Here is a 24,981-nt window from a genome sequence, read left to right on the forward strand (position 1 = left end):
CAATTCTCAAATGGCCATCACCCAGTTCAGTTAAAGGAGTACAAAGCATGCTCGGATTTGCTAATTTCTATCGCAGATTCATTCCGGATTTCTCGCACGTTGTACACCCTATCACAGCGCTCTTGCAAAAAAACAAATGCTTTCTGTGGACTGAAGAAGTTGAGAATGCCTTCCAAGAACTAAAAGTGAAATTCACGTCTGCACCTGTATTAAAGCATCCTCGTCCTGAACTCCCATACATAGTTGTTTAGCCATGGGAGCTGTCCTGTCCCAGAAGGATCCTGAAACCGGTCAACTTCACCCAGTAGCATTTTAGTCCAGAAAGTTCTTGGCACCCGAGTTAAACTATGCGGTTACCGATAAGGAGCTATTAGCTATCAAATCCGCCTTCAAGGCTTGGCGGCATTATCCTCTCGGTGCCAGGCATACCATTACTGTAATCACTGATCACTGGAACTTGCAGTATTTAAAGACAGCCAAAGCCCAATCATCACGCCAACTTCGATGGGCCTTGTTCTTTTCCGAGTTCGATTTCGTGATCACTTATCGATCAGGCTGTAAAAATGGCAAGGCAGATGCATTATCCCGAATAGGAATGGAAGAAGCATATGCGAACCCGGAGCCGGTGCCTATAATTTCAGAACAAAGAATTCTTGGCATAACTACTTTACAAACCCTAGAAGATATTCAGGTAAAGATCCAACAACTCTTCGATCCAACAGCCCTGCAGGACTTGGTAAAGAAAGGCTCAGACTACTCTGTCATCAATGACCTACCTTATTATCAAGGGCGTCTATTTCTACCACATAAGGAACTACAAGAACTAGTCATCTCCAATTATCATGACACCCTGATGGAAGGGCACCCAGGTATCGCAAAAACTGAAGCTAAAATTAAGAGACAATTCTGGTGGCCCACCTGGCGAAAAGACGTAAAGTCATTTGTAATGTCCTGTCGCATTTGCGCCCAAAACAAAAGTCAGAAGAAAAAACCGGCTGGCGTTTTACAACCCTTGGATATTCCACCTACACCATGGCACACCTCATCGTTAGACTTTATTACAGACCTACCTCCATGTAATGGATTTAACACCATTCTCGTTATTGTGGATCTTTTTTCCAAAATGGCCCACTTTATTCCTTTAAAGGGATTATCTTCTGCTTCAATTCTGGCCAAGGAGTTTCTCGAAAACATTGTTCGAATACACAGATTTCCCTCCGTATTGGTCTCTGACCGAGGTAGTCAATTCATTTCACATTTTTGGAAGAAATGTTGTCAATTGGTGCAAATCGACATGAGGTTATCGACCAGTCACCATCCCCAGACCGATGGTCAAATGGAGAGGACCAACCAGACTCTTGAACAGTACCTGCTTTGTATGTTACACCAGACTGAAAGTAATTGGAAGGACATTCTATGGATCTCCGAATATGCATACAATAACTCTGTACATTCTGGAACTGGACAAAGCCCCTTTTATACCATATACGGGCACCACCCTCGAACCTCAGAACTTGACTCGCCTCAACACTTAGAAATGCCCGCAGTGAACCATCTGCACGCTACTATTACACAAGCCTTTAAGGAAGCAACTGAACATTTGAAACATGCGAAAGAAAAGTACAAGAAAAACGCTGATCAGCATCGAAGTGATGCTCCACAATACCAAATTGGGGATCAAGTTTGGTTGGCCACAAAACACATACCTCTAAAAGGAAAGCGGACCTTTAACCCTAGATATTTGGGACCTTACCTTATTAATGCCATTATCAACCCGGCGGCCGTCAAATTGGAATTACCTGCTAGTATGCAAATTCACCCCGTCTTCCATGTGTCACTTCTGAAGCCAGTACAACCTGGGACAAGACTAACCAAGCCACCTGACCCCGTCCTTATAGACGGGGAACCCGAATTTGAAGTGAAAAGTATCCCGGAAACCAAAATGGTTAAGTCAAGACTTTTTTATTTAATCGACTGGAAAGGTTACGGACCACAAGAACGGTCATGGGAACCTAGTGACCACGTTCATGCACCTAGGTTGGTGAGAAGATTCCATTGGAATTTCCCAGACAAACCAAGGCCAAGGGGAGGAACGACTTTAGGAGGGGCCTTGGGGGGGAGTGCTGTCATGATGCCTACCCCCGGGCATCCAGACCAAGTCCATCAACCCCGGAAGCAGGCATCATGATACCTGGAGCAAACCCAGCATCCCCTGTTAGGGGCTATCTGGGTACAGTCCTGGCGCCTATGGCGCCAGGCTCATATGGGACATCAGTCCTGGCGCCATAGGCGCCAGGCTCATATGTTAAAATTTACCTGATGCAGACCATGCTGCAAGGGATCCAAGCATCCAAGCCCATGTGAGGCTTGAAGGGACTATTTTATCTTAGGGACTATTTTGTTACTCGGGTGTGGCTGTGGAGGAATACTTACCTGGGACTACTTTGAAGGCTATTTAAACCACGCCCGAAGAGCAGCACATGCTTCGCGTTATTCTGCATCCAGCAGCGTAACGCTCACCGTGTCTGCAGTCAGCATCCAGCATCCTGCCACGCCCGCCTCGAGTCCAGAGCGCCTAGAAAGAAGGGAAAGAAGAAGAACGGTTAGAACAAGAACTTTACTGGATTTCTTACCTGATTTCGGATTCAGCGCATCTTCGAACCAGAAACAGACTTCATTTTAAACGCGTCGCATTGCCAGCAGCAGCGCCGCGCCATACTCACCGTTCCTCGCAGCATCTCTACGATCCGGTGCTGTCTCCATCACCTGGTTGCCGCATTCCAGCGCCTAAGGGGGACAAGAAAACAACAAGGTTAGCCAAGGGAACAAACAAGGACAATCTCTTGCCACCATATGCTTACCTGATTTTACCGCAGGAGGTATTATCCACCAGCACGGGTCTAAGCTGCAAAAGAAACAAGGAATTGGACAAGAGTAATTAATCGGACATTTAGAACTCATTAGAACTATATACTTACTGCCTTTCGCCCGGAGGTTTGGAGCCAAGATTTGTCCAGAACTCTTCCAATATCCTCAAGCCAGTGAAGTAACTGGCCATCAACGCGCCCCTGCATTCTTCACAGGATGGAGAGCTCATCATACAAAACTATAAGGTGAGCTTTGTGAAAGGGAATGTCAGAAGTGATAAGTGGGGACGCAGTGAGGTGTTAATACTCAAATCCACGGGTGGCTAATTCCCTTTCCCCGTACTTCTACGGGCGAAGCAGACGAAGCTAGGTGGGCCAGTCCAGTCAGTCATCTCTGCACTACGCATCACGTTGGTGGAGACCGTGGCTGTCCAGTTCCGCTCGACACCCCTGCGGGAGCCAGGTGAGCGTAACATGCAGTTAGCATTTGAGGAGCACATTTGTGTCATTTGCATCATTACACCGTGCGCATGCTAACAGCACATCTCTATGCATATGCTAATGGCAGCCATTGTTTTCACGTATTGATAGAACACGCTCTGTTTAGCAAGCCTGATATTTGCACACGTTGACAGGACATATCTCTACCCATAGTGACCTAAAATCTCTTCTCGCATGCTATTGGCACATCTCTTCTCGTCTGCTAATGGTGCATCTTCTCTGTGCACATACTAGTGGGACAGCTCTCTGTACATGCGTGCTAACTGCACGCATGTGCACAGAGGAGATGTGCATGCTAACGACACGCGTTCTCTACACACATGCTAATGGGACATACCCTCTCTGCACATGCTAACTGCACATCCCATCCCTGCACGTACTAACTGCACATCCTGTGCAGCGATGTGATGTGCAGTTAGCATGTACAAACTCCACATCCTGTCTCTGCACATGCTAACGGAACATCTCGGCTCTGAATGCTAATTGCACTTCTGTTCCATGGCACTTGCCAATGGCACATCTTTACTAAGTACGTACTATGTGGACATTTCTTCTCTGCGAGTGCTAACGTAGCATCTCCTTTGCCCATGCTATATCGGCACATCTCTTCTCTGCCAGTCTTAATGGCAGGGCACCCTTCTGCAGAGGCTAATGTTGGCAAAGCACATGCTAACGTTGCATCCAAAGAAAGGATGGAAAGCTACTGGTCAGGAGGGCGGCCTGCACTTACCAAGTTCCAATTACGTGACGCAGCCTTGATGGGTGTGGTGCAGAGGGAAGACCGCAGAGGAGTCGCTTCTTGCTTACAAGAAATGCAATATTGAAGAAGGACCATTCACACAAGTTACTATCAGTGCTGGAAATGGCCAAAATGTACTGCGGCCAAATGTACCCGATTTTCCCCCTCCCCTTTCCTTAGTCAGCTTGACTCGAACATGTCCTCGCCAGCCCCCACCAAAATGTCCAACAGTGCTCCCCTGGCATTCTGCTCCATTTTGCTGTAATAAATCAAGTACCATTCGAAATGGGATAATAACTGTTACCACAGTGCTTAAAAACTGAAGGAATTTGGGTAAAAGCGCTATGTAAGAACACATACTCCCTTTCCACATGTTATTGGTATAGCCTCTGTACAATTGCAGCAGCACATCTCCTCTCTGCACATGCTAACTGAGCATCTCTGTTCTGCATGTGCCAGTGGTGCATGGCCTCTCTGCATGTGGTATTGGCAGATATATTCAGTTCAGGCTAATGGAACCGTTCATCCCTGCATGGGGTAATGGCCCATCCCTCGTGGTATAATCAACCTGTCTGACCTCCCTCCCATGCAGGGGTGCAACAAAACCTACATTTCAGGTGGTGAGAGGGGGAGGGAATTAAATTGTGATGGGAGGGGCCACTTCAGAAAATAGGCAGGGCAAACTTGGAGGCTCTGCCCCCACTGTTCTATCCACCTCCCCACATGGTCTGGTGTGGGGACCAACTATCGAATAGTATATTTTAAAGTGCAATATGTAGAGAGGTGATGGAAGACTTTCTTGAAAGTAACAGCTTTAAAGTTTTACTGCGTTTGTTCAAGTACATTCTTCTGAACAAACACAGTAAATGAACACCGCCAGTTTCGGGGAAAGGCTTCCCTCACCTCTCTGCCTATCAAAATGCAAGTGCGCACATCCAGGGGTGCACCTAGGCTAAAATTTAGGCAGGGGCTATCTTTTCAAATGTTGGGAGAGGCACTAACTTCAGAGACTGTGGAGGAATGGCAAACTTACTTGTGTAGGGGCATCTAACTTCATTACTCATTGTAATAAGACTATTCTAGTGCAGCTTCAATGTTACAATCAGTTAACTGCTCTCTCCTTTGAGTCTGAAACACCCACTTCTGGCAGAACCTGAAGGTCCTAGAAAGTGTGAAAATGGCAGATGGTGTGCAATGAAAGACTCAATATCATAGCATAACAGGACATTGCAGCATGTGGGGCAGTACTCTGGACGGCCCAAGCACCTTCAGTGGCTGGGAGCAACAGGGGAGAAAATGTAATGTCGGTTCTACCACAGTACGCTATACTAGAATCTCTGGTGCACTGACTGGCTGGTGAGACTATGGGGGTTGTTACGACCCTGGCAGTAGGGTGTTAACGGGGCCAGTAGAGCTGCCGGCCCCGTTAACCCCTTACCGCCTCATTACGAGGTCTCCTCACGGGACCCGCTAAGGACGCCTGGTTTGACCAGGCGTCCTTAGCGGGTCCTGTGAGCAGACCAGCATGCTAACAACAGACCCGTCATTAACGGCCCGTTGTTAGCATGCTCCCCATTCCCATTGAGCCCTATGGGGGCTCAATGGGAATGGGGATGGGTAAATGGAATGGGGAAATACCGGGCCCTCCAAGGTCGGAATGGCCCAGTATTTCCCCATTCCAGGAACCCGGACCCGGTACCCGGAATGGGGGTAGCCATGCCGCAAATAGCGGCATGGCTACCTCCAGGGTCGTAATGACCCCCTATGTCTGCCTGTCAAATCCAGTGTTACAATCATGGGGGAGGCCCAGTGCAGCAATAATGCAATTCTATGCAGCAGTATTGGTGCCACCAGCAGAGGAGCACCAGGATACACCAATGTGTCACTACACTTATTAAAACTGTCCTTTTATAAGGGTGTAAACTTAATCATTTAGAAGCACTCCAATTTTTGCAATCGAAGTCAGGGTGAGATTACATTATTTTCCCAGCATCACGCACTTATGCTAAACAGCGAAGCTAGGATTTTAGCCCGCTCTTTCAATTGGGGCACGGCCACCTTCTTCCGCGTTTTACTTGGAACAAAAATGTAAGTTTTGGGTGTAAAGACCTACAATAATACTGTCCTATAGAGTTTACTTCCAAAATAAACAAATTGCATTGTAAAGAATCATGACAACCTGTAAATCCTTATAGCAGTGTTTTGCGCCAAAATAATATCACTGTACTTTTATTTTCCACATCATGAATGGAAAACTATAAGATGCTAAAGGCAAAACATCCTGATTTACCCACTTTATTTTCAGCGCTTTAAAAAATAACACAGAAAAAATTGGTTGTGCCATAAACTCACTTACGTTTGGAGATTCGTCACAAACCTCCAGCATGTTGTTATGTAGGGTTAAAGAACATTCAACTAAGGACATCAAAGCAAACTTTACTTTTTAGCATATCAAGCTGTTAGATGTTATGGGTATGAACACATTTTAAAAGGGTGCATACTTTATTGTGTTGCTCGCTTGCTATGCTGCTGATGACAAAAGAAACAATACAGTGTCATCTGGTGGTGGAAAGTATTTTTTTTTAATGAATAAATAAAGCGTACACGGTACACAGTAGAAAATGAAGTCATCCATATTGGCCATAATTACATGCGTAAAAAGGCACAATACGCACCTTATCTGGAGGGCTGAGGATGAGGACAGAAGGAATTTTGGAATCAAGGTTAGAGAGCAGATCTTCACGGGTGTTCAGGAGAGCAGTTTCTGTGCCTCTGGCAGCTCTGAAGCCAGACTGATGGTCATGGAGACAATCAACAGATTCAGTGTGGAGATTAAGCTGGGAGATGACCAGCTTTTCCAAGAGTTTGCCCAGGAAAGTGGTAATGTACATTTGGGGATAGTTTTCCAGGCAGTTAGGATCAGCAGATGGCTTCTTGAAGAGAGGGTGCACATGAGAGTGCTTAAGGGGAGAGGGGAAAGTTCCAGTGGCGAAAGAGTGACTACAGAAATCGGCCAAGGCTGAAGCAAGGGTGTCAATATGGTCCTTGATTGTTCTGGGGGAGTAGGAGAGCACCTTTTTTGGACAACTTTCATAGATCGGACTTGCCTAGAAACTTTGTCAGGTGTTGTCAGAGAGAAAAAGGAGAAAGGAGGAGGAGAGGGAGTGATGGCAAAAGGGGTGCCGAGAGAGGAAGAGGGAGATTAAGAGGAGATGGAGCACAGGATATCCTGAGTTTTACCTGAGAAGTGAGAGGACAGAGATATACAGAGGACCTGGGAGTGAACAGGAGAGGTAGAGACTGCAAAAGGATTGGCCAGTTCCTTGCAGATTTTAAAGAGTTTGGCAGTGTTGTTAGAGGCTGCAGAGACACAGGCTTGAATGGCTTCTCTCTTCTTGGACATGACTGAGAGTTTGTATCTGTCAAATTCACCATAGGGGAGGAAAGTATCGACACTCTCCCCCGAACCTCAGAAGCCAAATGAAGTCGACCCTCCACCCGTGGTTGGCACAGATACCTCATATTCAAAACACAGGATACCACATGGCAGCCAATGGGGGGAAGAGGGTTAGGGAGAGGTTGTGGACGGGGATGGGGAGATTAAGGAAAACCGGATAGAGGGTTAGGAAAAAAACCTACAGTGGATAGGATGGGGGAAGTAACAGGGAAAAAACCCTACCCTGTCTAATATGATATACCATGAAACATAACACACACATAGATCACCAATATGCCCCCTTAATACAGGCTGAATAAGGACCTTAGATGGTGTAATTGTTTTTCTATAATTGCCTCTTGATACAGGCACATGCAGTTATTCCTAAGACATGGAATAGATATAAGGAAGCATGAATGAAACAAACTCCAACACATATAATGAGGTAGCAGGCCCCTAATGATAAACTGTATGTTGTACAGCGGGACCGCTGATTGCTTCCTTAGTGTCAAACATTCAGTAATTCCCAGACCTGGTCTAATCAAGAGTTCGACCCATATGATATGCTCAATGAAGTCCTGCAAACATTGCCCTATGTTAATTCACGAAAAGCAACAAAAGCATTGAGCACTTATCTGTGCGTCTGGGAGACTCGCAAGCCGCCCCAGACGAGAAACGATGACGCCTTGATGGAAATGAGAGCGACCCTGCTCGCAATGTCCGCGCCGGGAGAAGAGCAAAGTTTTTAATAAAGTAGCGCAAGTCTTCTTGCTTCATGTGCTTAGGACCGCGTAGTTCTCCAAGTGCTGCCAAGTTTCCTGAATCCTGCTGTAAGCGTGCTCTGGACCGCACGAACCTCCGGCATGGCTTCGCCTCGTGGAAACAATAAGCCACACCTGCTGTGCGCCGTTGGCCCTTGATAAGCTGTTGTTAATTACAGACAGCTGGTCAGAGCACACGGCAAGGACTACGATATGACAAAGGACTGCTGGGAAATGTAGTTTTTCCAGTCCAGGTACCAATACTAAGCTCTTTTCAGCTTTAAACACCTCTTTCGCCTCCACCATCCCATATTCCTGACATTACCTCCTCACTCAGGGCCCTTCCAAGGGCTCGGTCTATCAGGATGTTGCCGATGAAATTGTCTGACCACTTTTGGAGCATGTACCTCAGCTGCGGGTTCCCAAGAACAATCTTCTGGTCCATACCCTTTCCACTGAATGAGGTACCAAAATTGTTGTTTCTTTTTTTTTACATCCAGAATCCTCTGCACTTTGCATTCTTCTTGACCATCTTTCATGATTGCTGAAGGTCGTTTCGTAGTCATGCCTGGAGCTGCAGGTTTAAGTAAAGAGACATGAAACACTGGGTGGATATGTAAAGATGCAGGCAAACTCAATTTCATGGCAGTTGCAAATATACATTTGCAAATCTCATACAGCCCAATGAATCAAGGCAGAAATTTTCGTGACCCAATTAAAGACAAGTTGCGAGTAGATAACGAAACTCTGTCTCCCACTTTATATTGAGGACCTTCCTGTCGATGCTTATCAGCCTGTCTTTTGTATTGTTTCTTGGCTCTCTCCAGATTTTCTCGTGCCTTCTGTCTGGCCTCAAGAATCAACTGTTTGCGCTCCTGTAATACTGGCATATTTCCTATTTCCGGCAATTCTTCTGGTATCATATTTTGTTCATGACCATATAGACATTCGTTAGGTGGCATGCCCAAGGAAGTATGATCACTCAAATAGCCCCGTAAATATTGTTCAAGTGTTTGGTTCACTCTCTCTGTTTGCCCATCAGTCTGTGGATGATAACTGGTGGAAAGAGCACAGTTGATTCCCAAGATTCGACAAAAAACCCGCCAAAATCTGGAGGTGAATTGCGAACCTCTATCGGAGACAATATTTTTTGGCAATCCATGCAGCCGTACCACATGTTGTAGAAATAAATCAGCCAATTTGCCTACCCCAGGTATTCCTTCACAAGGAATGAAGTGAGCTTGTTTTGACAGAAAATCTACCACTACCCATATGGTGTCATATTGCTTATCCAGTGGCAGATCAGTAATAAAATCCATAAAAATGTGTGTCCATGGTTGCTCAGGTGTAGGTAAAGGCTGTAGCAACCCTTTCTTTTTAACATGCTCTGCTTTATTCCTTGCACAATTCTCACATATTCCACATATTTCTCCATATCTTGTTTCAGAGAAGGCCACCAAAAATATTTTTCCAACATGGTCTGCATCTTTCTCAACCCTGCGTGTCCTGCTAAAGGAGACTGATGACACCAGAATAGTGCCTTGTCTTGTAACTCTTTTGTTGGTAAATACAATCTCTTCTGATGATACGGCAACCCCTCTCGTATAATGCGTGCCGGATGACTGTTCCGCCACTGTACCATCTGTCTTGATGTTAACGCTTTCTTGACTAAGTCTGTGACTTGTGTAGTAATGGCCCCAACAATTTTATCTGGTGATATAACAGTTTTGACTTCCCCTACTGGATGTTCCAAATTTTGTTGTCCAGAAAGTGCACCTGCCTTCCCATTTTTGTTACCTGGTCTAAAAGTAACCACAAAATCAAATTCATTAAAGAATTGAGACCATCACAATTGTCTTGGACTAAGTGTGTGTGCTGTCTTGAAATATTGCAAATTTTTGTGGTCGGTTACCACCACCACCTGATGTCTAGCACCCAACAAGTAGTGTCGCCACTCAAGGAATGCTGCTCGAATCGCCAACAACTCCTTATCAGTTATAGAATAATTTTGTTCACACCTTGACAGCTTTCTGGAATAAAATGCAACCGGGTGCCAAGTTTCTTTTTCTTCTTTCTGTGACAAAATAGCTCCTATTGCCACATTGCTAGCATCTGTCTCAACTTGAAATACTCTCTCCGTGTTCAGATGTTGTAACACAGGAGCAGTAGTGAAGGCTACTTTCAACTTCTGAAAGGCGTTTCTGCTTCCTCACTCCAAGTAAATTTCACTGCCTTGTCTAACAATTGCGTGATTGGAGTGACTATGTTAGAGAAATTGCTGATAAATCGCCTATAAAAGTTGGCAAAGCCTAGAAAGGATTGGATATCTTTGATGCATTGTGGCGAAGGCCAGTCTCTCACTGCCTGCACTTTCTTAGGGTCCATCACAATACCTGTATTTGTCAAAATAAATCCTAAAAATTCAACTTGTGTTACATTAAAGGCACATTTCTTCACTTTGACACATAATTGACAATCCTGTAAACGTTGCAATACTGTTTGTACATGTCGCACATGCTCCTCTGGGGATTCAGAATAAATCAAGATATCGTCTATATAAACAATAACAAAAACACCAATAAATTCCTGTAAAACTTCTTGCATAAAGAACTGAAAGGCAGCAGGGACATTACATAAACCAAACGGCATTACAAGGTATTCAAACAAACCAAACTTAGTTCTAAAAGCCGTCTCCCACTCATCCCCCTCCTTAACCCGTATCAAATGATAAGCTCCTCTCAAATCCAACTTAGTGTAAATCTTAGCGGACCTTACTTGTTCCAACAAACTGAAATCAATGGCAAAGGAAATCTATTCTTGATAGTTACCTTGTTTAAAGCTCGGTAGTCAATACAAGTACGTAAAGTTCCTTCTTTTTTGGGAACAAAAAATAAAGGTGAGGAGACCGGAGAGGCGGAATGCCTAATGAATCCCTTGGACAACATTTCATCTAAATATTCTCTCAAATACTGATTTTCCTTTTCTGTAAGGGCATAAATACTGCTGCAAGGTAATTTCGCTCCTTCCTCCAACTCTATTACACAATCATACGGTCTATGCGGAGGTAATTGCTCAGCCAGTCTCTTGTCAAACACCTCACTAAACTCTCTGTATGGTGCAGGAATTTCCTCCGACACTGCTCCCACAATTTGATCTTCGGATCTCTTTTCAACTAACCATGTCACTGGTTCGGTGTCCGAAAAGATATGCTCTTGACATTGCTCCTCCTCAAACCTCACTGTCCGTCTTACCCAATCTATTCTGGGGTTATGAAGCACCAACCAGGGTATTCCCAAAATTAATCCAAATTGAGGGGCTGCTATCAAATCAAACGAAATTTCCGCCCTATGCCCCTGTCCACAAATCATTTCCAATGTTGCTGTCTGCTTCCTTATAAGGCCTGATACCAAAGGAGACACATCCACTGACTGTACTCCTTCCGCCTTGCTTTTGTCACACAGAGGCAATCCTAACTGTTCCGCCAAAGTAATATCCACGAAATTACCAGTAGCCCCTGAATCCACCATAGCCAGAACCTCCTGTTTTGTCAGAGCGAAACATAATGTCACCAATATATATAAGTGGGAAGTCTTACCCCCCACTGTGTTTGCAACCCATCTGGGGAACTTGATCTCCATGGGGCCTGTCATCTGTGTTCCCCTTAAGGCGGCCTGTAGGATATTTTGTGGAGATTTGGGGCCTGACGGTATTTTATTACCGCCGAAAATAACTTAGCAATAATCACTCTTTGTATTCAGATTTGGCCATGTGCAACAATAATACAATGGACATGCATTATTTCAGCACCCAGACCTGCATATTTGGTATACGTGGTTGGTGGTATTTTGGTGAGCATAATTCCCTTGTTTTATTTGTGGCCCCAATGTCCAGAATCCCTTATCTTTGCTTAGATTTTTCGTGTGATCACTAGAGAGACCTCAGACCTGCATTCTAGGAATACCACATTTTCCAGTGATAGTGTTGGTGTGCCACCATGGGCGAACTCACTGACTTATTTACGACAGAGAGCTATATGTGGTAGTCTTGTGGTAATTTCCACTACCTTATATACGGTAGGGAGCTATGTTCAGAGAGTCTCTCTTCCCGTTGGCTCATGTACCTCCAACAAGCTATGCTACAGTCACTCACAATTATTCATACTGATTCTGACATGCACACATCTGTCTTAAAATGACCATTGCACTGTTTAAAAATCTCCCCACATCATCGGCATTGTAATGGTAAATAGAAAATAAACCACCCGTCTGTTTTCAAATATTTTTCTGTATTATAAAAGTTGCATTTAAACACGATCTCATTCTTTACAGAAATAAATAAAATGGTACAGTAAAAGCATTGTCTATGACACACTGCAAAGAGCGTGGCGGAGAACAGAACTCAAATTGCAACATTGGTATTTGATTAAGACACGCACAGGAATCCTACACTGACTGCATATTTTCGTGCACACACACGGCTCCCACGCTTATGTAATTACCTTATCTGAGTTTTCTTCAGCTGTTCTCTTTCTGAATGTAGCTCCCTTGAAGATTAACCCCAGTAAAAGGATCGCCTTTCCTTCTCAAACCGGGGTCATTGCCTGGAATTCTCAGCTTTTTCAGATAGGAACGCCTCAGCCAGTGGAAAGGTTTTTCTTTCAGCTCTCCCCAATCTCGACTGCAGCAGGACACAGGAATCTGCATTCAGTCAGGAGCCCCACAGCCAGGTCTTCTCCCCAGTAGTACAGAAAAATGTCTGCCTGGAATTTTCCCCGTTACTGCCCACTAAAACTTTCCTCTCAGCCCTCTGTATGACGTGTCCCAATGAAATCCATCATCTCTCATCCTCCTACTCTTCAACAATAGCTTCGCTTATACATTTGCAATTGTTGCAAATCTGACTTCCTTCTTCCTGCAGTTACTGTGCACAAAAACACGGAGAATCAGGCAGAGAAGAGAAGAAAAAAAAATCTGCACACACATTTAAATGGTTTTCAGAGTATGCCTAATTCTGCAGTGGAGAACACATTTTATTAGTGGGTTATGTTAAATAAGGTTTTATTAGTCAGGTTAATGGTTAATAGGTTAGCTGTTAATTTTCAAATGTGTCTCTCGCACCATAGGCATTTCAGGTGAAAAATAGTGTGCATTTTTAAATGAGCACGTGTGCTTTTAACTGTAAAAATAGATTTGCATCTTATATGTTAAAATCGTTTTTGACTGAATAGCCTGTCTTTCCTTGTTAATCTGGTAACCCATATAGCAATGTACCGCACCCTTGTGGTGGTAATGCAAAAAAAAAAAAATGTGCTACTTGTGCAGTAGTGCTGTACTCTGTGCTGTTTGCTACCTGTGTAGTAGTGCTGTACTCTGTGCTGTTTGCTACCTGTGCAGTAGTGCTGTACTCTGTGCTGTTTGCTACCTGTGTAGTAGTGCTGTACTCTGTGCTGTTTGCTACCTGTGCAGTAGTGCTGTACTCTGTACTGTAACACACCAAATATCCTTACATATACCCTCCTATAGTGGTGATCATAGCTGCCTTCCAAGCAGTTGACCCGGGTTCGATTCCCGGCCAACGCACCATAAATATGTAGGATATTTTGTGGAGATTTGGGGCCTGACGGTATTTTATTACCGCCGAAAATAACTTAGCAATAATCACTCTTTGTATTCAGATTTGGCCATGTGCAACAATAATACAATGGACATGCATTATTTCAGCACCCAGACCTGCATATTTGGTATACGTGGTTGGTGGTATTTTGGTGAGCATAATTCACTTGTTTTATTTGTGGCCCCAATGTCCATAATCCCTTATCTTTGCTTAGATTTTTCGTGTGATCACTAGAGAGACCTCAGACCTGCATTCTAGGAATACCACATTTTCCAGTGATAGTGTTGGTGTGCCACCATGGGCGAACTCACTGACTTATTTACGACAGAGAGCTATATGTGGTAGTCTTGTGGTAATTTCCACTACCTTATATACGGTAGGGAGCTATGTTCAGAGAGTCTCTCTTCCCGTTGGCTCATGTACCTCCAACAAGCTATGCTACAGTCACTCACAATTATTCATACTGATTCTGACATGCACACATCTGTCTTAAAATGACCATTGCACTGTTTAAAAATCTCCCCACATCATCGGCATTGTAATGGTAAATAGAAAATAAACCACCCGTCTGTTTTCAAATATTTTTCTGTATTATAAAAGTTGCATTTAAACACGATCTCATTCTTTACAGAAATAAATAAAATGGTACAGTAAAAGCATTGTCTATGACACACTGCAAAGAGCGTGGCGGAGAACAGAACTCAAATTGCAACATTGGTATTTGATTAAGACACGCACAGGAATCCTACACTGACTGCATATTTTCGTGCACACACACGGCTCCCACGCTTATGTAATTACCTTATCTGAGTTTTCTTCAGCTGTTCTCTTTCTGAATGTAGCTCCCTTGAAGATTAACCCCAGTAAAAGGATCGCCTTTCCTTCTCAAACCGGGGTCATTGCCTGGAATTCTCAGCTTTTTCAGATAGGAACGCCTCAGCCAGTGGAAAGGTTTTTCTTTCAGCTCTCCCCAATCTCGACTGCAGCAGGATACAGGAATCTGCATTCAGTCAGGAGCCCCACAGCCAGGTCTTCTCCCCAGTAGTACAGAAAAATGTCTGCCTGGAATTTTCCCCGTTACTGCCCACTAAAACTTTCCTCTCAGCCCTCTGTATGACGTGTCCCAATGAAATCCATCATCTCTCATCCTCCTACTCTTCAACAATAGCTTCGCTTATACATTTGCAATTGTTGCAAATCTGACTTCCTTCTTCCTGCAGTTACTGTGCACAAAAACACGGAGAATCAGGCAGAGAAGAGAAGAAAAAAAAATCTGCACACACATTTAAATGGTTTTCAGAGTATGCCTAATTCTGCAGTGGAGAACACATTTTATTAGTGGGTTATGTTAAATAAGGTTTTATTAGTCAGGTTAATGGTTAATAGGTTAGCTGTTAATTTTCAAATGTGTCTCTCGCACCATAGGCATTTCAGGTGAAAAATAGTGTGCATTTTTAAATGAGCACGTGTGCTTTTAACTGTAAAAATAGATTTGCATCTTATATGTTAAAATCGTTTTTGACTGAATAGCCTGTCTTTCCTTGTTAATCTGGTAACCCATATATCAATGTACCGCACCCTTGTGGTGGTAATGCAAAAAGAAAATGTGCTACTTGTGCAGTAGTGCTGTACTCTGTGCTGTTTGCTACCTGTGTAGTAGTGCTGTACTCTGTGCTGTTTGCTACCTGTGCAGTAGTGCTGTACTCTGTGCTGTTTGCTACCTGTGTAGTAGTGCTGTACTCTGTGCTGTTTGCTACCTGTGCAGTAGTGCTGTACTCTGTACTGTAACACGCCAAATATCCTTACAGGCCCATCTCTTTTCCCGCTTCCTTGATAATTTTCACACTGTTCGCACTTTTCTGTGGAGCATTGCGACATGTACGTATGAAATGTCCTGCTTGCCCACAATAAAGACACAGTTTATTCACCTTTCATTGTTCTTTCTCTGCTGCTGACAAGGGTCCTCTTACACTACCAATCTGCATTGGTTCCACTTCACTTGTCCTTCCTCCTCTACTTCTGTCTAATCGCGCAAAAGGGCCCATTTCTGGTTTCTTTTTATCACCTTTTCTTTCATTCATTCGATGATCCAATCTAAGAGCTAAATCAATCATAGCCGTGCAAGTGGTGGGTTGTGGTTCCACTTGAGCAATGGCCTCCTTCAGTTCCTCACGTAATCCCTGATAGAATAACACCATCTGTTTGGCCACCGGCCACTCGGTCTCAATGACCAACCTGTTAAACTGGGTAACATATGTGACTAAATCCCGACCTCCCTATCTTAATCCCAACAGTTCCTTGTCTTGAGATAATGACACCTCTCTGCAATCAAATAGCCTGCCAAATTCTCCTAGAAAACCATCCCAATTATATAATAAGGGATCATCCTTCTGTACCAACGGCATTGCCCATGCAGCCGCATCTCCTGTTAGATATGAAATTACAACTGCCGTCCTAGCCTGAATAGATACGAACGCAGTAGTTTTACACAAAAAATGAAGACAGCATTGGGTCAGGAATGTCATATACTTTCTAGGATCACCAGCAAAACGTTCTGGTGCTGCTAACGGGACACTGCTGGAGGGTTGGACAATAACTGTGGGATGCTGACTCTGGGACCCCCTAGCCACATTGGCTCCTTACAACGGTGTCCGGTGAGCTACCAGACCCTGTACCTGGGCCCTTAACGTATCCGAATCCTATTTTCTTTGTACTAACTCAATAATATCCTGAAGTGCCTTGAGCACATCTGCCAAGGCTGGAGCGGTCGCCTCCATTTGGCTCAGGAGGTTTTAAGTATCCCAATTTGGGGGTGGCTTATTTTGTCAAATTCACCATAGGGGAGGAAAGTATCGACACTCTCCCCCGAACCCCAGAAGCCAAATGAAGTCGACCCTCCACCCGTGGTTGGCACAGATACCTGATATTCAAAACACAGGATACCACATGGCAGCCAATGGGGGGAAGAGGGTGAGGGAGAGGTTGTGGACGGGGATGGGGAGATTAAGGAAAACCAGATAGAGGGTTAGGAAAAACCCTACAGTGGATAGGATGGGGGAAGTAACAGGGAAAAAACCCTACCCTGTCTAATATGATAAACCATGAAACATAACACACACATAGATCACCAATATGCCCCCTTAATACAGGCTGAATAAGGACCTTAGATGGTGTAATTGTTTTTCTCTAATAGCCTCTTGATACAGGCACATGTAGTTATTCCTAAAACATGGAATACATATAAGCAAGCATGAATGAAACAAACTCCAACACATATATATATATATATATATGTACATATATATATATATATATATATATGTACATATATATATATATATATATATATATATATATATATATATATATATATATATATATATATATATATATATATATATATATATAATGAGGTAGCAGGCCCCTAATGATAAACTGTATGTTGTACAGCGGGACCGCTGATTGCCTCCTTAGTGTCAAACATTCAGTAATTCCCAGACCTGGTCTAATCTAGAGTTCGACCCATATGATATGCTCAACGAAGTCCTGCAAACATTGCCCTACGTTAATTCACGAGAAGCAACAAAAGCCTTGAGAACTTATCTGTGTGTCTGGGAGACTCGCAAGCCGTCCCAGACGAGAAACAATGACGCCTTGATGGAAATGAGAGCGACCCTGCTCGCAATGTCCGCGCCGGGAGAAGAGCAGAGTTTTTAATGAAGTAGCGCGAGTCTTCTTGCTTCATGTGCTTAGGACCGCGTAGTTCTCCAAGTGCTGCCAAGATTCCTGAATCCTGCTGTAAGCGTGCGCTGGACCGCACGATTCTCCGGCATGGCTTCGCCTCGTGGAAACAATAAGCCACACCTGCCGTGCGCCGTTGGCCCTTGATAAACTGTTGTTAATTACAGACAGCTGGTCAACGCACACGGCAAGGACTACGATATGACAAAGGACTGCTGGGAAATGTAGTTTTTCCAGTCCAGGTACCAATACTAAGCTCTTTTCAGCTTTAAACACCTCTTTCGCCTCCACCATCCCATATTCCTGACAGTATCACCTTTGGAGCAGGCAGCAAGCCAATTTGTCAGAGGATGCGTCTGATGCCCTCCACTTCCTCTCAGCCACCCTGCCCTTGCATTTCAGGACGGTGAGGTCGGAATCATACCAAGAGTTGCACTTGGAGGTAGGCTTCAGCCTTATTCTCAAGGCCAGGGGCAAGGATGTCCAGGGTGTCGGAAATAGAAAGATTCAGATTAGAAAGGGCTGTGTCAGAGTGTGAGTCTGCCGCAGGAGTGGGTGGAGCAGAGAAAGTAGAGGCAAAGGCATTACTGACACACGCTTAATGGGCTGAATGACTGAGAATGTAGGTGGCAGTGCTGGGGGGGATTTGCCTGAGGGATAGAGAGTTTCAGATGAGAGGATAGTAGAAAGTGGTCAGTCCAAGAGAGAGGAATGGTGAGAGGGTTAGAGAGGGGGATGTCTCAGGTGATGTGAATGTCAGGCCAGGGAGCAGAATGGAAAGAGAAAGAGTGCTGCAGAGGTTGTTGGAAAGCCCAGAGGAGGGATTAGAAGCATCCAGGTTGATGTTGAGATCTCCTAGGAGAAGAAGTTGAGAAGTTGGGGCAAGGAGAGAAGAGAAGAGGTTGGCCAATTCAGAGAGGAAGGGGGCAGCATGCCAGGTGGCCTGTAGATGGTGGCCACAGTTAGAGAGAGGCCAGGAGAGATAGAGAGTCTGCAGACCAGACATTCAAAGGAGGAGTAGGCCTGCATAGGGATGACAGAGGCCGGGACCCACTCTGGAAAAATCAGGGCTACTCCACCTCCAGGATGGTTGGTTCTGGGTTCAGAGAGGATCTTGTAGCCCACAGGGAGGAGAGTGTCAAAACGAGTGACAGAACTGGCCATAAACCATGTCTCAGTGAGAGCAAGGACATCTAGGTCAAGGTCTTCGAGGAGGTGATAGATGTCAGAGGAGTGTTTGACAGCAGAGCGAGAGTTGAGAGTAGCAACATGGTGCAGGTTGCCACATTTGAAGGACGTCTGTGGAGAGGGACAGGCTAAAGGTACACCCTGCGGAGGTAATAGAGGTGCCCAAGTGTGGGCGGAGGAGAAAGATGAGGGTGCCAGAGAAGTGGCAGAAGGAATAGCAGGAGAAGAGAGAAAGTTGATAAGACGGGGGAAACACCTATCAAAAGGGCCCTGAACCAAGATGTTGCCATTCAGATAGACATTAATGATGGTCTTGGAGGAGTGGAAGGGGGCCAGGAGGACCTCCCACCTAATGCCACTGTTAATGATGGAGAAAGTAGAGAGAGCAGAGACCATATAAAGTCCATTGGTCTGGAGAGGGAATGACAAAGAGGATGTCAGTGAGTATGTCTGGAGGAAGCACTGGTGCAGGTATCAACGATAGGGAGGCCTGGGTTGGAGACCAGGCTGTCCCTCCTGAACGTCCTCCTTCCAGACTTAATCAGAGAGATATGGTTAGAGATAGAGTAGCAGGTAGAGAATATGGGATAGACCGTTAGCACCATAGGGGTGCGAAGGAGGTAGGTGGAAGAGAATGGCGTGAGAGAAGAGAAAGACATGCACAACCCTGTAGCACACAACTCAGAATGCGCAAGGAGAGGAGGAGGAGAAGGGCTGGGGTCACGACAAAGGAAGACACAGGAGGGGAACAAGTAACTCACTACAATGAACAATGCTTACAGAGTACACTAGGTGTCAAAGTCTCAGCCCTTCTCTTTTAAGAGATAGCCTACTTCCAAGATGGGGAACAAGTTGGAGACACTACTTTAGCCATGCCCACAATTCATGGTCATACCCAATTCATGCTCACTTGGGTCATGTGACAAAATCTCACAGTTGGGGCAGACTGAGGTGGTTCATGGTCATCGAGGCTGAGTACCACCACCTTCGCCATGTTGTCAGACACTGAACAAGAACACTGAGGATCAACCTGACGTCCTAGACCATCAGTCGCCCAAAGTTAGTGCAAATCCACCACCAAGCCCATAGAGGTGACAGAAGCAACTTGACTGCCCTTCCCAATGGGAGGTTCAGGAAACAGTAAATGTCAAGCTAGATGTCTTCAGTGACCAGGCCAATAGTCTTAAACTCCAAACATTCCTGGCTTATGCCTACACCCCTAGGTTTGAGGACCCCACTATTGCAGAGCAATTTATGAGTCCTTGAGGACTGAGAATGAGGGTGGAGGAAGTATTAGCCTGAGGGGTCATGGGCAGAATGCTCATCTTGACAGTGAGTTCCCACGCATACATGGACATCATAAAGAGGAGAGGTACCTGGCAGAATCAGCAAATGCTGAATACAAAGGTTTACCAAAAGCAGCAGCTTGGGTCTACTACTGGCATGCTTTGCGGACTGCTTACTGGGACATGTGACATCTTTGGGTCAAACAACCTGCCCACCTAGAAGTCTGTGGAAACAACGACCGGGAGAGCCGCAGACTCAGTAAGCGAGGTCTGCTCCCAGCTATGCAGGACATGGAAAATTGCTTCCGGTTCTGTTGGGGAAAAGAACAGCCTACAATGAACATAAGATGGTGGTTCACCAAGTCAGGTGCAGGCTACAGAGGATGGAAAACGAATCCTGCTTCATGCAACTCAAGTGCTTGAACTGTAGTTTCACAAGGGGACACTGAATCCTCATCCATTGAGTAGGAACAAGCACTGCTGCTGGTAAAGAAGAGACCATGGACAGAAGGCTGGGGGGGAACTAAAAGTGACAGAGAGTTGGGGCAAGATAGTGTGTAACACTGGGGCGATGAAGCGAGAGACAGAAGATGGCTGGAGAAGGAGACCAGAGGAGTAAAAAGAAGACATGGGGGGGAGATGAATAAGGGTGAGAGAGAGGGGGGAAGGGATGGAGAGAGAAAGGGAGACATAGCCAAAGAGAAGAGAGTTGTGAGAGGACAAAAACAGAAAATGGAGGATTAGAGAGCAGAAGTGGAGGATAAAAACGGAAGCACATCAAAAGCAAGGAGGACAAAGACAGGAAGTAAGGGAAAAGTAAACATGTGAGAAGACCAGGAGAGGTGGTCTAAGAAGGGACAAGATGAAACCCTTAGAGGGAAAGGGGAGTGGGGAGGAGAACGGCTTGATAGAGACGACCAGAAAATTGTCTAAGAAGAGAGGATTAGAAAGGCTCAAGCTTAAAGTAAAAGATGTACACCTTTCAGAGAGTGGGCCCTAGAAAGACCAAATAGAGGTCCTAATTCTGTAGGTGTGGCTGACACACAAAGATGGGTAGCACACCCACAGCAACAAGCGAAGGAAAGTGGGATAAATAAAGGCGAGGCACATCTGAGTAATACAAGAAACGTGGGACCAGTGGACGGTGCTGTGAGTACTTATCCCATGTGTGAAACTACTGATGAAGCGGAGGAGGGAATTGAGAGAAAAGTGTGGTGGGCAAAGGAATGAAAATAAGAGCTGTACCCTAGTCTGTGACTGGTCATCGAGGAGGTAAGAGCCTCTACATACCCAGAGGTGAACACCTCAGGGAAGGGAAAACTCTGGGCCCCAAGGACAGCGGGCAGAATTGGGCATTCACCCAAGGCAACAGCTGGAGTCCAACGCACACTGTCTCCACACCCCTTCAAAATGGTACAAGAGGGATATGGACCCAGGGTAAGGAATTACAGACAAGAATGGGATACAAAGGATATCACCCTTCATCCTGGAGAACGTGCAGAGTGCAGAGAATGCTGGCAACGTGTGCCTTTTCCCACAGCCGCCAAAGAGGTGGACACTGGAATGGTGAGGGGGGTTCTGAAGGACTACGATTCAATCAAGACAGATTGATTTTGTTGTTTTATTTCCTGCTGGTGAGGCAGCCTCCCATAGGGGAGGACGTACAGGCTCCGTCCAACAACTCATATTGTTACTTCTGTTCTGTCATTTTCAAGAATGATTTCAGCAGAACCTCCCAGGGTTAAAAAAATCCTTAAAAACCTGGTTATTCAACCTATGCTAGCATCCATGTATCTGCCACCATAGGTCCCTCTAGTTGATCCAGGGCCACTAAACAACACTCCTACGGGTAGCATGAGCCCATCACTGTAGATAAGTCGTATCTTTGTATTGTATGCACTGTTTCATGATATCTTGCTCTGCCCTATCCCATGTATATATATGCCTTAATATTTTATTCTGTAACTGCGCCCAACTGCTAATTTGTAAAGTGAATGTCTAGGCTTAATACCAAAGATGTCTGTAACTACGCCGTGATACCTGAGGACCAGGGCGTGTAACAAATGTGATAAATAAAATAAATAAATAAATAAGTAGTCTTGGCCCAGTTTGATTTATGTACAAATAAAACTACACATTCTGCTCTTGAATCTCAATCGCCCCATCGGCTTGTGGCAGTGTACCCAGGGTCACCTTTGTGTTGGGATGTGCTAATGTTTGGGGATGTAGAACATGCTTCTCTCTGTGAGATGCTTTCTAGGTCTGTTGCAGCAAGTGATTTATACCTTTAATTTGGATTGTCTTATAGAATGCACCCAGAGACTCCAGGAAGGTGGCACAACTGTAAAGAGGCAAAGCCTCCAGGGAAGCACAGTTCTGTAAAAGAAAGAAGTGGTTTAACTCGTATGAAGTGTGTCTTTTAACTGATTCTATGCAATCCACAGGGTACTCGTGGATTTGAGCTTCAGATCAACAAATGTCTGGAACTAGCGGAGTATTTGTACAACAAACTGAAAAGTCGAGACAACTTTGAACTTGTCTTAGATACTGAGGTAAGCAGGTTACGTTTAATTTTGAATTCTTTAAAATCTGTTTGATACCTTTTTAATGAAATGTGACGCATCTCTAGTGAAGTCAGCTGATATTCCAAGAGGGTCTTGTACACTTTCCATTATCCTCCAACATACCTGTTCAGAGGAGCATCACCCTCGCTATTGACGGATGCTTATACTCAGGATGAAGAAGTTACTGTCAGTGGGCCTATGGGAGCAGATGTCATTTCACTCATCACCGCCAGGGAATTGCAGCATGGTAATGTCACATGCATGCATTAGTCCTAGGTAGTATGGACAGAAACATGGGCATAGGATCATGGCATACTTTGTGGTTTGAAAGTCGCATGATAAAAGGAACCCTTAAGTCAGGCACAAAAAAGAACATTATGACACATTCCAGGCTCCCAACATCCAGTTACAGGAGATCAGGCAGCTATTTTTTTTTTTTTTTAAGTGGCAAAATCACAAATAGACATTTTACCACTGATGATTAGCCCACAGCCATTCAATGATCCAATCTCACAATGCCTCCCTTCATTTTGGAAGAGCAGCCCCCCCACACACACCCTATTGGTCTAAACATATGTGCTGTTAAGCATTCAGCAGGAATACGACAAAACACAGTTTCACATACCTGAAGCATGCGTCCATGGAAAAGATCAACTTTTGACATCTGACAAAAGAGTGTTTGACTATTTAACTGTGTCAGGAGCCATTCTGTAGTCTTATTTTGCCTTCTGGACCCCCTTGTCCCGGGGCTTGATGTTCCTGCCCCTTTGTCTTCTGCATGGCTGTCTCACCCTGCAGTCACAGTCAGATTCTGTGACCGGGGACACGTTGCTTGTGCCCGATTCAACTATCTGTGTCCACTGTACGCCATCTACCTTCACAGGGTTCACTGTCATGCCACCTCCAGTCAGTGGCCCCATCTTAAGGGCCTTGGTTTTCACTGATCTTACTGGGGGCCCCCGACACCGGTTCCTCTGATTGGGGGTCTTGTCATATGCTTGCTGTTGCTACTGTTCCCCACCCAGCGTGGTTCCCATTATGTTTCTGTTTTTCCTTTGGCTCATTTCTGCACCTAACCTTGCTTCTTGTTCTACTCTCATACATCGTAGCGCTTCTATCCCTGTCCGTTCTTCATCTGTCCTCCCATCCCTTTTTGGCTTACTGCACAAAAACCCAGACTCATTTAAAAGTGGAAAAGGTTGCTTTAATGTGACAGGCCAAAGCTTACAATTAAACACTTACCTGGGTCCATGGCCTTACAGACTAAAGAACTATTTTAAACACCCAATTAAATAATTAAACATTTTCATTTTCCCCAACAATTAAATAATTAAATAAAACCACTTCCTCCCTAACTATCCCTTGGACCCTACCGTCTCCTTACCCCTTCTCCAGGTGTCCCGCTTTCTTCCCGGGGCCATGCCCCTCCAGGCTCAATACCTGTTCGCCCGGGGTGGCCCGCTTGTGCAAACAGCACCACCCCATCCTTTCCTGCGCCATTCCCCCATTGTGCTTCCCTCCCCCTACATCTAAAGGGGCCATGCTCCTGGCACCAGAAAAACCCTCCACCGAGGTGTTCTTTCTGCCCCACCCCCCCACCAGTTCTCCTTACCTCCAACTCCTTAACCAATCTCCCAGCCAAGAGCTCAAGTCCGCCAGATAATGATTATTCCCAAATACCGACAAGTGTACACCATCCTCTCTAAATCTCATGAATCCTTCCTAAACTATCTCCTTATGGTCCAAAACCTGTACCGCACCGATGCACAAAATTCTACCATCTCTCTGTTTATCCCCTTCCTTGCCCGCTCTATCGCTCCCACATTCCTCGCTCCCCACCAAACTCTCTGTGGCAACCACTTAGTCCCCACTACAGATTGTTGAGGTCACACTTCTCGGACCCCTAACACAATCCCTTTTTATTTTCCTAAGAAGAGCCACACCCGTATCCCTTACCAGATCATTTTCCCCACCATGAATAATCACCCCATCTGGAGGCCCCTAGCTTTCCCTCAACCCAGCCAACATAGGAAGCAACTGATCCCAGCGCAGCCCCCCAAACCCAGACCATCTTACCACAACATCTTTATAGCTGCAACCCAGTTGCCTGCTAACAACCCTTTTCTCAGCTTCCTTCCCCACCCACTTAACCATAGCATGTCCCACAAACCAGATTTGTGACATCTGGCCCGCCCTCCTAGCAGCATCTGAAAAATAAATTACAAAATCACTTACAAATCAACAACATCCTAATAAATGCAACACTCCTGCTACCTACTGAAAAA

At 45.1% G+C, this 24,981-nt stretch overlaps 1 protein-coding gene across 3 annotated transcripts in view; it reads left to right on the plus strand.

Annotated features, from left to right (window-relative positions):
• LOC138481461 (glutamate decarboxylase 1-like) overlaps nt 1-24,981 on the plus strand; it is a 719,240-nt gene that overhangs the window by 636,298 nt on the left and 57,961 nt on the right. For all 3 annotated transcript variants that reach the window (XM_069613613.1, XM_069613614.1, XM_069613615.1), the window contains exon 13: nt 22,577-22,684. In XM_069613613.1, coding sequence (XP_069469714.1) covers nt 22,577-22,684 — 108 coding nt within the window. The remainder of the gene's footprint in view (nt 1-22,576; nt 22,685-24,981) is intronic.

Source organism: Ambystoma mexicanum, chromosome 5p, assembly GCF_040938575.1.
Source record: "Ambystoma mexicanum isolate Mex_15411 chromosome 5p, UKY_AmexF1_1, whole genome shotgun sequence".
Classification (NCBI taxonomy): Eukaryota; Metazoa; Chordata; class Amphibia; order Caudata; family Ambystomatidae; genus Ambystoma; species Ambystoma mexicanum.